At 64.5% G+C, this 10,280-nt stretch overlaps 3 protein-coding genes across 3 annotated transcripts; 2 read left to right on the top strand and 1 right to left on the bottom strand.

Moving 5' to 3' along the window:
- The first annotated feature begins 30 nt into the window (after positions 1 to 30).
- CUNH8orf82 (chromosome unknown C8orf82 homolog) lies at positions 31 to 1,603 on the top strand. The gene is made up of 3 exons (XM_004387406.2): positions 31 to 285; positions 813 to 861; positions 1,108 to 1,603. The coding sequence occupies exons 1-3, from the start codon at positions 124 to 126 to the stop codon at positions 1,551 to 1,553; spliced, it is 657 nt and encodes a 218-aa protein (XP_004387463.1). The 5' UTR covers positions 31 to 123; the 3' UTR covers positions 1,554 to 1,603.
- A 158-nt stretch (positions 1,604 to 1,761) lies between these two features.
- On the top strand, positions 1,762 to 6,615 carry LRRC24 (leucine rich repeat containing 24). The gene is made up of 4 exons (XM_004387450.2): positions 1,762 to 4,168; positions 4,306 to 4,584; positions 4,754 to 4,922; positions 5,579 to 6,615. The coding sequence occupies exons 1-4, from the start codon at positions 3,989 to 3,991 to the stop codon at positions 6,523 to 6,525; spliced, it is 1,575 nt and encodes a 524-aa protein (XP_004387507.1). The 5' UTR covers positions 1,762 to 3,988; the 3' UTR covers positions 6,526 to 6,615.
- Positions 6,616 to 6,998: 383 nt separating this feature from the next.
- Positions 6,999 to 9,534, bottom strand: LRRC14 (leucine rich repeat containing 14). Its single transcript, XM_004387405.3, has 3 exons — positions 9,096 to 9,534; positions 8,307 to 8,891; positions 6,999 to 8,231 (listed from the first exon to the last, which is right to left on the bottom strand). The coding sequence occupies exons 1-3, from the start codon at positions 9,428 to 9,430 to the stop codon at positions 7,664 to 7,666; spliced, it is 1,488 nt and encodes a 495-aa protein (XP_004387462.1). The 5' UTR covers positions 9,431 to 9,534; the 3' UTR covers positions 6,999 to 7,663.
- Positions 9,535 to 10,280: the final 746 nt, after the last annotated feature.

Here is a 10,280-nt window from a genome sequence, read left to right as displayed (position 1 = left end):
CGGGCGGGGCAACGGGCGCAGCTGGCCGCGCGGAACCCGAAGCGCGGTGCGGAAGCCGTAAGGGGACGCGTGTTCGCGCAGCGCCGCCCCGTGACCAGCGACCGTTTCCGGTGCGGGAGCAGGATGTGGCCTCCGTGCGGGGTGCTCCGGGCCCTGGCCTTGGCGCGGTCTTGGGGAACCCGGCCCTGCAGCGGGGGCGGAGGCGGAGGCGTCTCCTACACGCAGGGGCAGAGCCCCGAGCCCCGGACGCGCGAGTACTTCTATTATGTGGACCACCAGGGCCAGGTCAGCTGGGGGAAGGGCCTGTGCGGGGCCGGAAGGGAGGGGTCCTTGTGCAAGAGGAGGCGGGACCCGAGGGTGGGCGGGGCCTAAAAGCGAAGTACCCCGACTCTGCAGAGTTCGGGCGGCGCCCCGGAGAGACTGTGGCGCCGCGTCCGGGGCTGAGGGGCTCAGCCTCTCCCACGGGGTCAGAACCCGTCCCAACCACGTGGGCCCCAGCCCGGCGTGGACTCTATAGCCACCGCTGCCCGGCACACACCAGCCGTCCCGCCTGCTTTGGAAGCCCTGTATGGGGCATCCTACTCGTCCAGGAGCAGGCAAGACAGCCTCCACGGAGGAGGTGGCACATCAAATTATACACTTGGAGGGAAGAGGCGCGGGGAAGGGACCACAGTTTTACCTTCCCACGCACCTCCCCGCACCCCGACACAGAGCTCAGGCCCACCCGGGCCTCCCCCATCCTGCCCCCCTGGGCCGGCTCTGGTTGGCCGCATGCTGGGACTGATGGGCCACGGCGTGCCCTCTGTCTGCAGCTTTTCCTGGATGATTCCAAAATGAAGAACTTCATCACCTGTTACAAAGGTACCGCTGCTTCTTTCCGCCTTCGGGACAGCCCCGGGTAGGCTCGCCTACACACACCCTGCCAGCGGCAGAACGTAGCAAGGGACTGGGAGTCCTTGCTCTCAGGAGCCCCGCGGTCTAAAGTGAGGCCGAGATCGGGACAGCCGGTGCTGGCCTGCAGTGTGGCCAAAACGAGCCACCCGATGGGGGGCAGGGACTGGGGCGTCAGCTTCACGAGGTTTGCATCTGCGCCCTTCGTCCCCCTAGACCCGCAGTTTCTGGTCGCTTTCTTCTCTCGCCTGACACCCAACCGCAGCGGGCGCTATGAAGCCGCCTTCCCCTTCCTCTCGCTCTGCGGCAGAGAGCGCAACTTCCTGCGCTGCGAGGACCGGCCCGTGGTCTTCACGCACCTGCTGGCCGAGGGCACCGGGCCCCCGCGCCTCTCCTACTGCGGCGGCGGCGAGGCCCTAACCGTGCCCTTCGAGCCTGCGCGCCTGCTGCCCCTGGCCGCCAATGGGCGCCTCTACCACCCAGCGCCGGAGCAGGCGGGCGGCGTGGGCCTGGTGCGCTCGGCCCTGGCCTTCGAGCTCAGTGCCTGCTTCGAGTACACGCCCGGCGAGCCCGCGCTGCCTTCGCATGTACGCTGGCGGGGCCGTCTCCTCGCCCTCACCATGGACCTGGCTCCACTGTTACCCGCGGTCCCGTCGCCCTGAGCGCACGCGCCGTGCGAGCGCGCGGCGGCCGAGAGCGCGTGCGCGGCGGGGTGTACCGTGTGTCCCGCCCGCCCGGCGCTGTCCGAGGTGCTGCCACAGCCGGGCCGCCGGGCGGCTCTCTGGGACCCGGCCGCGCAAAGAGCCGGAGGTCACGGGCCCTCCACGCGCCTCCCGCCCCCACACCGAGGCTTCAGGCATCCTCGGATTGACCTGCGCTGGCGACGTCAGGTCCAGGCGGCCGGGGCAGGAGGCACGGGCCCACAGTGCGCGTGCGCTTGCGGGAAACCCGCCCCTTCCCGGGCCGCTGCTCCGTTGCCCCGGGGTCGCCGCGGGCTGGGAAGGGGAGCCGCGTGCCGCTACAGCGTCAGGTGAGGGGGCGCGCGACCCAAGGTCACCGGGCCGTGCGGGCGGGTTAAGGGCACAGCCCTAACCCCGGCTCGCACCGAGAAGGACGCGCTTCCTGGCGGGGGTTGGGAGACGCGGAAACCACACCCTGGGCCGGGCTGGGAAGACCTGCGCGGTAGGTGGGGGCAGGCAGGGGTAGCCGTGGGGGTCCAAAGGGCAATCCCGGCGGCAGCGCTGCGGAGATGCGCGGGAGCCGCCCACAGACTCCTGATGGAGTCTTGCAGAGCGCCCAAGGACAGGTGCAGGGCTTCCCTCCTCTTCCCCACTTCCCGCCCGCACACAGATGGGGGCCCGTAAAACAGTACCAGGCACCACCAACTCCTGTGCGTGGCGCCCGCCCTTAGTCCAGCCGGATTAGGGGGTTGTCTGCTGGGTAAAGGATTTCTGGGCTAGCCTTCTCCCCTTTCCCCACACTGGGCCCCATCCCTGCCTAGGTTGGCCCTTCTACACAGACCTGCATCCAGAGATTCCTGTGAGCAGCAGCGCCCTGAGTCCCGAGGAGGAGGCCAAGAAGGTTCTCCATCTGAGGCCTGATTGCTGGAGGCTAGTGGGCAAGGCCTGGAGCCCTGGGTCAGCCTTTGTGCTTGGGGAAATGGACCCCAGGGGCCCAGAGAATGCTCCCATCTTTCTGGGGGTTCATACACATCCTGGACACCTGGGAACTGCTTCTGCCTGGGCCAAAGCTTTTTCATTAAAACTATTGCTGTGCTTAAGTTTCCACACCTCATCTCTATTAATTTATATAATTACGTGAGTTACAATTTAGAATAAGATTTAAGCAAACAACAAAGACATGTGACACCTCTTCTCATGACTCCAGCCTGTGGGGAGACTGGTGGACAGGTAGGGGCTGGGCGGGGGGCTCACCCTTTGCCCTGCTGTCCCTGGCTCCAGAAGAGCTAGACTTCTCCACTGGGTTCCCACCTTTAAAATGGGGCTTTTGCCGGGAGCTAGACCCAGGCCTTCCATCTCTCCAGGGTCACCGCTGCAGTATGGCCCTGCACATTCTTGGAAGTCACTGCCCACAGAACCCAGTTGGGCAGCTGCACTAGAAACCCAGTTGGTGGCCCAGGGCCCCTCTCTCACACCCCAGCCCTCCTGGGGACCCCACTTACCCCCAAAGACAGGGATGTCCTTCCGAAAACCAGCATGGGGAGCACAGCTGTGGCCCCTGGACTGCCTTTCCTATTGCTTTCTGCATCCCCACCCTCTTAATTCCCTGAGAAAAAGCCACAATTCTAGCTAAGTTGCTCCACCCCTCAGGAGGGCAGGGGCTGGACAGAGCTGTGCCTTCAACTTCCCGAGGCCAGTGGCTCCTCTGAGGCCAGCTCTACCCATATCCCCACCGAGTCCAACAGGTGAAACCTAGGAAGGGGACAGAGCATGAGACCAGGGGACTGGAGTGAACCTCAGATGGAGACAGGGACACTGGCATTGTGGGGTGCCTTGTCCTGGGGGCACAAAAGGGACCTTGGCTCTGGGCGTCATGCCTGCCCCACAGGGTGAAGCGTCTGTGTGGTCGGGGAGTGCATGCCCTGTGCCTCCTCTCCCCCTGCCCACGCTGGGGTAACAGCTGGAACTGCTGCCCACAGATTCCCAGCCCAGTTGTAGTGCCTCACCAGGGGGCAGGGAGGACATGAGGGGCTGGCCACAAGCAGGAGCAGGAAGCCCTTCAGCACAGGGCAGAGTGGGATGGGACGTGGGTTGTGGGGCTGGGGTGGTTCTCCCCACCACAGCCACATCCTGGGACCAGACTGAGGAGACCAGGAATTCCAACACCGAAACTGATGTCCTAGAAATTTATGAAACGGTTTTTGTCAGGACAGGAGATGAAAACATTTTATCTGTTTCTTAATCTGATTTGTAACTTTTTGAAAATTAGAGGTATGGTGTGGGCCTCACCTGTGCTCACTCTTGTGCCGGCTCCCAAATGTTAGGGCCAGGTCTGCTCACTGTGTTTCAGGAGCAGCCTACCCCCAGCGGCCCGTGGGAGGCCGCAGCTTTGTGGTCCGCAGTGGGTCTCTCGGGAGATGGCCCCGGGGGTTCCCGCGTTGCTGCTGCTGCTGCTGCTGCTGCTGCCGCCGCCGCCACCCGGGCTCCCGCCCCGCGCCGCCGGCTGCCCAGCAGCCTGTCGCTGCTACAGCACCACGGTGGAGTGCGGCGCCCTGCGGCTGCGCGCTGTCCCACCTGGAATCCCGCCGGGCACGCAGGTGGGCCCCGCGTAGGGTCGCCGGGACGCGGGCGGAGGGACCCTGAGCTGGAAGGAGGGCGTGGGGGCGGGGTAGGAGGCGCCCCGGTGGCGAGGGCGACCCTGCCGTGGGATAAGCCCCCCCCTCCCCGCCCGCAGACGCTGTTCCTGCAGGACAACAGCATCGCGCGTCTGGAGTCTGGCGCCCTAGCGCCTCTCGCCAACCTGCGCCATCTCTACCTGCCCAACAACAGCCTGCGCACCCTGGAGCCCGACACCTTCCGCGCGCAGTCGCGATTGCTGGAGCTTGCGCTCACTGGCAACCGGCTGCGCGGCTTGCGCGGCGGTTCCTTTGCCGGTCTGGCCCAGCTGCGAGTGCTCTACCTGGCGGGCAACCAGCTGGCGCGACTGCTGGATTTCACCTTCCGGCACCTGCCCGTAAGCGGGGCCAAGAGGGGCGGGGGTCCTTCCGTTCTGCTACTCGCCCTGCAGGGTCGGAATAGTGAGGGGGAAAAAAGCCAACCCCAGCCTACAGTCTGCAGGGTGGATGGAGAACCCTGGGCCTGCTCAGGGCCTCTTCCCTGATGACCAGTTGTCTTTTCTTCAGCGCCTGCAGGAGCTGCACCTGCAAGAAAACAGCATTGAGCTGCTGGAGGACGAGGCCCTGGTCGGGCTGTCCTCGCTGGCCTTGCTGGACCTCAGGAGGAACCAGCTGGGCACCATCAGCCGCGAGGCCCTGCTGCCCCTGGCCAGCCTCCAGGTCCTGCGTCTCACAGGTACCTCCCTCTGCAGGCACAGGGGTCCCAGGCAAGGGTCTCTGTTTGGCCACAGCGGTGGCAGCAGGGAGCAGCCCCAGGTGTGGAGCTCTTGCAGCAACGGCCACAGAGCGTTAGTTAGGCAGCGCTAGGGAAGACCACACCACACCTGGAGGGGAGGAGCTGCGGGAAAGCAGCTCAGGGACTCCTTAACGGAAGACTGAAAGGTGGGAGTCCGACAGGCCAACTGGACAGAGATGAGGGGCTTGCCAAGTTTGGGGGCATGAGAGCAGGCAAGCAAGAACTGGAAAGACAGACTGAGACAAGGTGACAAGTGCTGGCTGGGATGTCTGTGTGGGCACTGATGTTCCCTAAATAGCAGGACTCGGGGGGACTCTGGGACCAGGAACTTCAGAGGAGCAGTGACTTTTTCAGAGATCACTGGAGAATAGTCTGAAGTGGCGTTAGTGAGCCACAGGGGAGGTGAGGAGCCTGCGCCCACCTCAAGGAGCGTGAGGTCTGAGAAGGGGTGGCGAGGCTCCTGGAGTCTATGTGAGGAGGCTATGGGAGATGGAAGAGGAGAAGCAGAGTTCTTGCCCTGGCCAAGAAACCCCCAACTGCACAGGCTGTGCTCTGGGGCTACCCCTGAGCCCACCCAACCGCTGCTCTGCCCACAGAGAACCCATGGCGCTGTGACTGTGCCCTGCACTGGTTGGGCACCTGGATCAAGGAGGGGGGCCAGCGGCTGCTCAGCTCCAGGGATAAGAAGATAGTGTGCGCAGAGCCCCCTCGCCTGGCACTTCAGAGTCTCGTGGACGTATCTGGCAGTAGCCTCATCTGCATCCCGCCCTCCGTGCACGTGGATCCGCTGGAGATCACAGCCAATCTGGGTGAGGACCTGCGGGTGGCCTGCCAGGCTTCTGGCTACCCGCAGCCCCTGGTCACCTGGAGAAAGGTCAGCCAGCCTCGCGAGCGGCGGCCTCAGGCCCAGGCCCAGGCCGACGGCGGGGCGCCGGGCCTGGGCGGGCATGGAGCCCCGGACACGGGCAGCGGCATGCTCTTCCTCACTAACATCACCTTGGCACACGCGGGCAAGTACGAGTGCGAGGCCTCCAACGCCGGCGGCGCCGCCCGCGTACCTTTCCAGCTCCTGGTCAACCTGTCTCAGCAACAGCGGCTGCCGGCGCCCCCGCCGCCCCCGGCCGCCGGCCCGGTCAGCCACGAGCCCCTGTACGAGGCGGGCAGCATGGCCTTCCGCGCCCTGAGCCTGGCCACGCAGACGGCCATCGCGGCGGGCATCGCGCTGCTCGCGCTCACGGCGTTGCTGCTGGCGGCCATGATCTGCCGCAGGCGGCGCAAGCGGAAAAAGGCGGCGGGGCCGCCGGGGGAGAGCGTGCTCTTCGTCAACGACTATTCGGACGGGCCCTGCACCTTCGCCCAGCTCGAGGAGCTCCGTGACGAGCGGGGCCACGAGATGTTCGTCATCGACCGCTCCAAGCCCCTCTTCACCGAAGGGCCGGTAGCAGAGGCGCTTCCAGACCGCGCCTCCACCGAGGGCGCCGCGCCGGGCTCTGCCCAGGGCCTCCTGTTCCCGCCGCCGGTGGCCTACGAGATCCGCTGCTGAGGCGGCGGGCGGGCGGGCGCGCGCTGATGACGTGGCCGGCAGTCCCCGCGGATTGGCCGACCCAACCTCGCGCATGCTCCGGCGCGCGAGTCAGTAAAGGATGGAAGCTGCGCAGTGTGCGCCGAGCCGTGTGTGAGGGGCCGGGGGATGCACGGGCCGGGGAACCCGCTCCGCCCACCTGATCACCCCTACCCCGCATCCAGGACAGCAGACGGGGGGGCTTTGCAGAGACTGCCTGACTCCTGAAGTTGGAGGTGGAGGGGCGGCCGGGAGACTCCCAAAACACTTCACTGAGCCCCCTAGAACTCACCCTTCCAAGATCTGCCCAGCTCCCATGCTCTGGAGGGTCTCAACTCTGGCCCCTGCCCGCCCTGTCCTGCTGTGGGGCCACCCCAAGGTAGACGGACCCGTCTGTGGAGATTCCCGGACCGAAGATCAAGGGCTGGCAGGTGCCAGAGCAGGGGGTTCCTGGGAAAGCCGGGGGTAGGGGTGGTGACAAGAGGCTGGATGGCAGAAGTTAGCTAATGCCGTGCTGGGGACCAGAGGGGAGCCAGGATGGCACGACTCACTCAGCTAATAAGAACAACACAGCCACAAATACAAGTTGCAAACACGCTGGACGTTTCCCACCTTGTTAACATTCCTCCTCCCAGGCCCCACTGCTAAGGCCGGCTGAGGTGGTGCAGGACAGGAGTGTCCTGGGTGCTCGGGTGAGGGGAGCAGGGAGAACCCAGAGTCCAGACCCTGGAACAGACGCCTCCCCCAACTTCATCCCCAGGGCACTTGGCTCTTGGGAAGGGGGCGGGAAAGACCTAGAGACAAAACCTGGCAAGTTTACAGCTGGGATCCAAGGAGTATTCTGTGAAAAGGGCCACAACCCAGGAGGGCCAACGAGTGCAGCCAACCAGCAGGGTTGCTGCAAGCCTTGGGGCCATGGGTGGTCAGGTCAGGGCCACCCTGTGTGGCATGCCGCGGGCGTGGACAGGAGCGAGACAGAGCCTGTGGAAAGGGAAGCAGGAACGTGGAGGAGACCTGAGACAAGTGCCTTTGAGTGGGTCCTGGAGACCTCAGCAAGGTCCCAGCAACAGCTGTGCCTGCCCTGGATCTCAGGACAGCCACCTGGACCAGAATCCGGCAGTCACAGGCTGAAGTAATCCGCGGCCAGGCGCCCGTAGATGTCTGTGGTCCAGAGCACATGAGCACGGCCCGAGGCCAGAAGCAGCTGGTGCAGCTCAGCCTCCACGCGGGCAAACTTCTCCTCATTGATAGAGGCCTCCAGCAAGACGGAGGCAGGCGGTGGCCAGGGCAGGCCCTCATAGCAGTCCACAGGGAAGGGGTGCACTACAGTGCGCAGCTCAGCCTGTGCTGCCGAGTCCCGCAGCAGCTCCTTGAGGCCTGCCATGGACAGCGGGTTGCCATAGAGGCCAAGGTAGCGGAGGCCCACACAGTGAGTCAGGGCAGGCAGCGTGGCTAGCAGCTGGGTGTCAGCCAGCTGGCACTCCGTCAGCTCCAGGTGCAGCAGTGTGGCTGCTGCCGCCTCCAGGAGGCCCTGGAAGGGCACCAGCTGGTTCCCAGACAGGTCATTGCCGCTCAGGTCCAGCTTCTTGAGGTGCGCAGCATGGGGACTCCGGGCCAGGAAGCGCAGGTCCTCGGGCAGCAGGGCACAAAAGGCCAGCTCCAGGCTCTCCAGGGGGCTCTGCAGGGTGCTGCAGGGGACAAAGAGGTAGGGGTCACCTCCATGCGAGGCTGTACAGGGCTCTGCAGGGGAGGGGCCGTCTCACCTGAGCAGCTGGTCCAGCCGCCCCGAGAGCAGAGAGGAGCCCACGCTGAGCTCCCGCAGACAGGTGAAGCGCCCCATCTGGGCCAGGAAGTAGCGGAAGTTGTCCTCGCCATCCACAGAGGGCTGCCGTGAGTCTCCATGCACGTAGTGCAGCCGCAGGCTGGCCAGGTGCTGGAAGCGGGCCACATGTGGGATGATGACTGACAGGCCACGCAGGCCCAGGTTGTTGAAGCGCAGGTCCACGCGGCGAAGGCAGCCCGCATCCAAGAGCTGTAGCAGGGCCACCGTGTTGCGCATGGGCAGGTCCTCAGCCCGCAGATCGCGACAGCAGAGACGCAGCGGGCTGCCCACACTGCTTCGGAGCGCCTCCCGTAGGAAGGCATAAGAGGCCCGGTTCACGCGCAGGTCCACACGAACCTCCACAGGGGTGGGCGCCGGCCCCGGCTCCACAGCGGCCCCCTGCTGCTGGGCAATGCAGGTGCGGGCCACGGCTGCAGTGCAGTCCCACATGCTCATGGTGCCAGGATCCTGCTCCACACCATCATCCAGAAGGCCCGTCATGTCCAGCACACGCAGAACGTGCTTCCTGGGGGGAGGGGGCTCTGAGGGGGGGGTGGGCACAGGGGCCTACCCTTCTCACCCAGCCACCTTGAGACAGGAGCAATGGGCCTGCTCCTGCACCAAGCTCTCACGAGCCTCAGAACCCCAGCCTTGAACCTTCTCAGAAGACCCTCTTTGCACCCCTAGCCCCACCTGTCACAGCCTGAGAACTCCTCAGGTGGTTCTGTACCTGCAGAGGGGCTGTGTGCCAGCATCAGCCTCGGCCTCCGGTGTGTGGAGCCGGGCAGTGAGCCCCAGGATCACGGCCTGCACGCTCTCTGTGCTGGGCCGCTCCTGCAGCAGGGCACGGCTACAGTGGGCACACTCCTGCAGCAGCTGCTGGAAGCTGAGTAGAGGAAAGGGCCACGTGTGCACCAGCTCACGCAGCACGGCTGTCTTCTTGTCCATGAAGGCCACCTTGAACAGCAGCGGGAAAAGCTCACGTGGCAGCAGGGGCAGGGCCCGGCAGGCAGCTGGCTGGCACTGGAGCACCTGCCGCGTGCTCAGGAACACCAACGTGTGCATGGCGCTGGGCCGGGCAGGCGGCTACCTGCAGGAGAAGGGTGTTCAGGGGAGGGCAGACCCCAGCCACTCCACGCACTGGTGGAAGAAATGCCCAGCAAGGTGCCCAGCACGGAGTTGCTGCTGGGTGGAGGCTGCTACACAAACCAGCAGTGAGTGGGGGGGAGCAGAAAGGGGACAAAGCCACACCCCAGTCCCTCCTCTCTGGAATATGGGGCTTCTTAAAGGAAACAGAATGGCAGTGAGGTGCATAAATAGCACAAGCGACAACCTGCCTGCTTCTGTCATGCCTTTGACAAGTGATCGCCGCTCCCCAGATCCCACCATCCAGACCTCCAATGGTTTTAAATCACGAAATCATTTCTCAAGAGACTTTCCTTCCTCAAAATAGAACAAAACCCAGATCGCACATCCCACCACAGGAATACATGCATGCTCATCAATGCTGGAAGGGGTAGGACACTCCCAGGACCAATGGCTGCCTCCCTCACCCCTCACAGGAGCTCCAGCAGGCCACCCTTGGATCCTGCACAAAGCAACAGAGAGGGCCCGGGAGGACACAAAGGCAGCTTAATAAAAACCTGACAGACAGAAAACTGAGCGGGCAAACAACCAGTATAAACCCAAGCCCTCAACACCAGCCCCAGCCATAACCACGGACATCTGGGGCAGCGACAGGCATGGAAACCCCTGGAGGCCCACAGAAAGAGAGAAGCCACGCCCCAGCCACTCCCCCCCACTCCCAGTCCTTGCCACATGTCTACACATCTTCTTTCCCCTTGGGAATCAACACTGAGAGTCCAAGTCTCAAACCCACAAGATTTGGAAGGCCCCAGACTGGACATTACTCAGA

This window comes from Trichechus manatus, unplaced genomic scaffold (genome assembly GCF_000243295.1).
Source record: "Trichechus manatus latirostris isolate Lorelei unplaced genomic scaffold, TriManLat1.0 scaffold00185, whole genome shotgun sequence".
In the NCBI taxonomy this organism is placed as follows: domain Eukaryota; kingdom Metazoa; phylum Chordata; class Mammalia; order Sirenia; family Trichechidae; genus Trichechus; species Trichechus manatus.
Note: the sequence above shows the minus strand (reverse complement) of the source record. Positions and strands in the feature narration are given on the sequence as shown.

What these genes read in the sequence shown, in the direction of transcription:
- LRRC14 (XM_004387405.3), bottom strand. Translation starts at nt 9,430, where the DNA reads ATGCACACGTTGGTGTTCCTGAGCACGCGGCAGGTGCTCCAGTGCCAG. An exon ending in GGCACACAGCCCCTCTGCAG is followed by an intron (nt 8,892 to 9,095) that starts GTACAGAACCAC and finishes CCCTCCCCCCAG; the next exon opens with GAAGCACGTTCTGCGTGTGC. An exon ending in CGGCTGGACCAGCTGCTCAG is followed by an intron (nt 8,232 to 8,306) that starts GTGAGACGGCCC and finishes TGTCCCCTGCAG; the next exon opens with CACCCTGCAGAGCCCCCTGG.
- CUNH8orf82 (XM_004387406.2), top strand. Translation starts at nt 124, where the DNA reads ATGTGGCCTCCGTGCGGGGTGCTCCGGGCCCTGGCCTTGGCGCGGTCT. An exon ending in ATGTGGACCACCAGGGCCAG is followed by an intron (nt 286 to 812) that starts GTCAGCTGGGGG and finishes CTCTGTCTGCAG; the next exon opens with CTTTTCCTGGATGATTCCAA. An exon ending in CTTCATCACCTGTTACAAAG is followed by an intron (nt 862 to 1,107) that starts GTACCGCTGCTT and finishes TCGTCCCCCTAG; the next exon opens with ACCCGCAGTTTCTGGTCGCT.
- LRRC24 (XM_004387450.2), top strand. Translation starts at nt 3,989, where the DNA reads ATGGCCCCGGGGGTTCCCGCGTTGCTGCTGCTGCTGCTGCTGCTGCTG. An exon ending in GAATCCCGCCGGGCACGCAG is followed by an intron (nt 4,169 to 4,305) that starts GTGGGCCCCGCG and finishes CCCCGCCCGCAG; the next exon opens with ACGCTGTTCCTGCAGGACAA. An exon ending in CCAGGTCCTGCGTCTCACAG is followed by an intron (nt 4,923 to 5,578) that starts GTACCTCCCTCT and finishes CTCTGCCCACAG; the next exon opens with AGAACCCATGGCGCTGTGAC.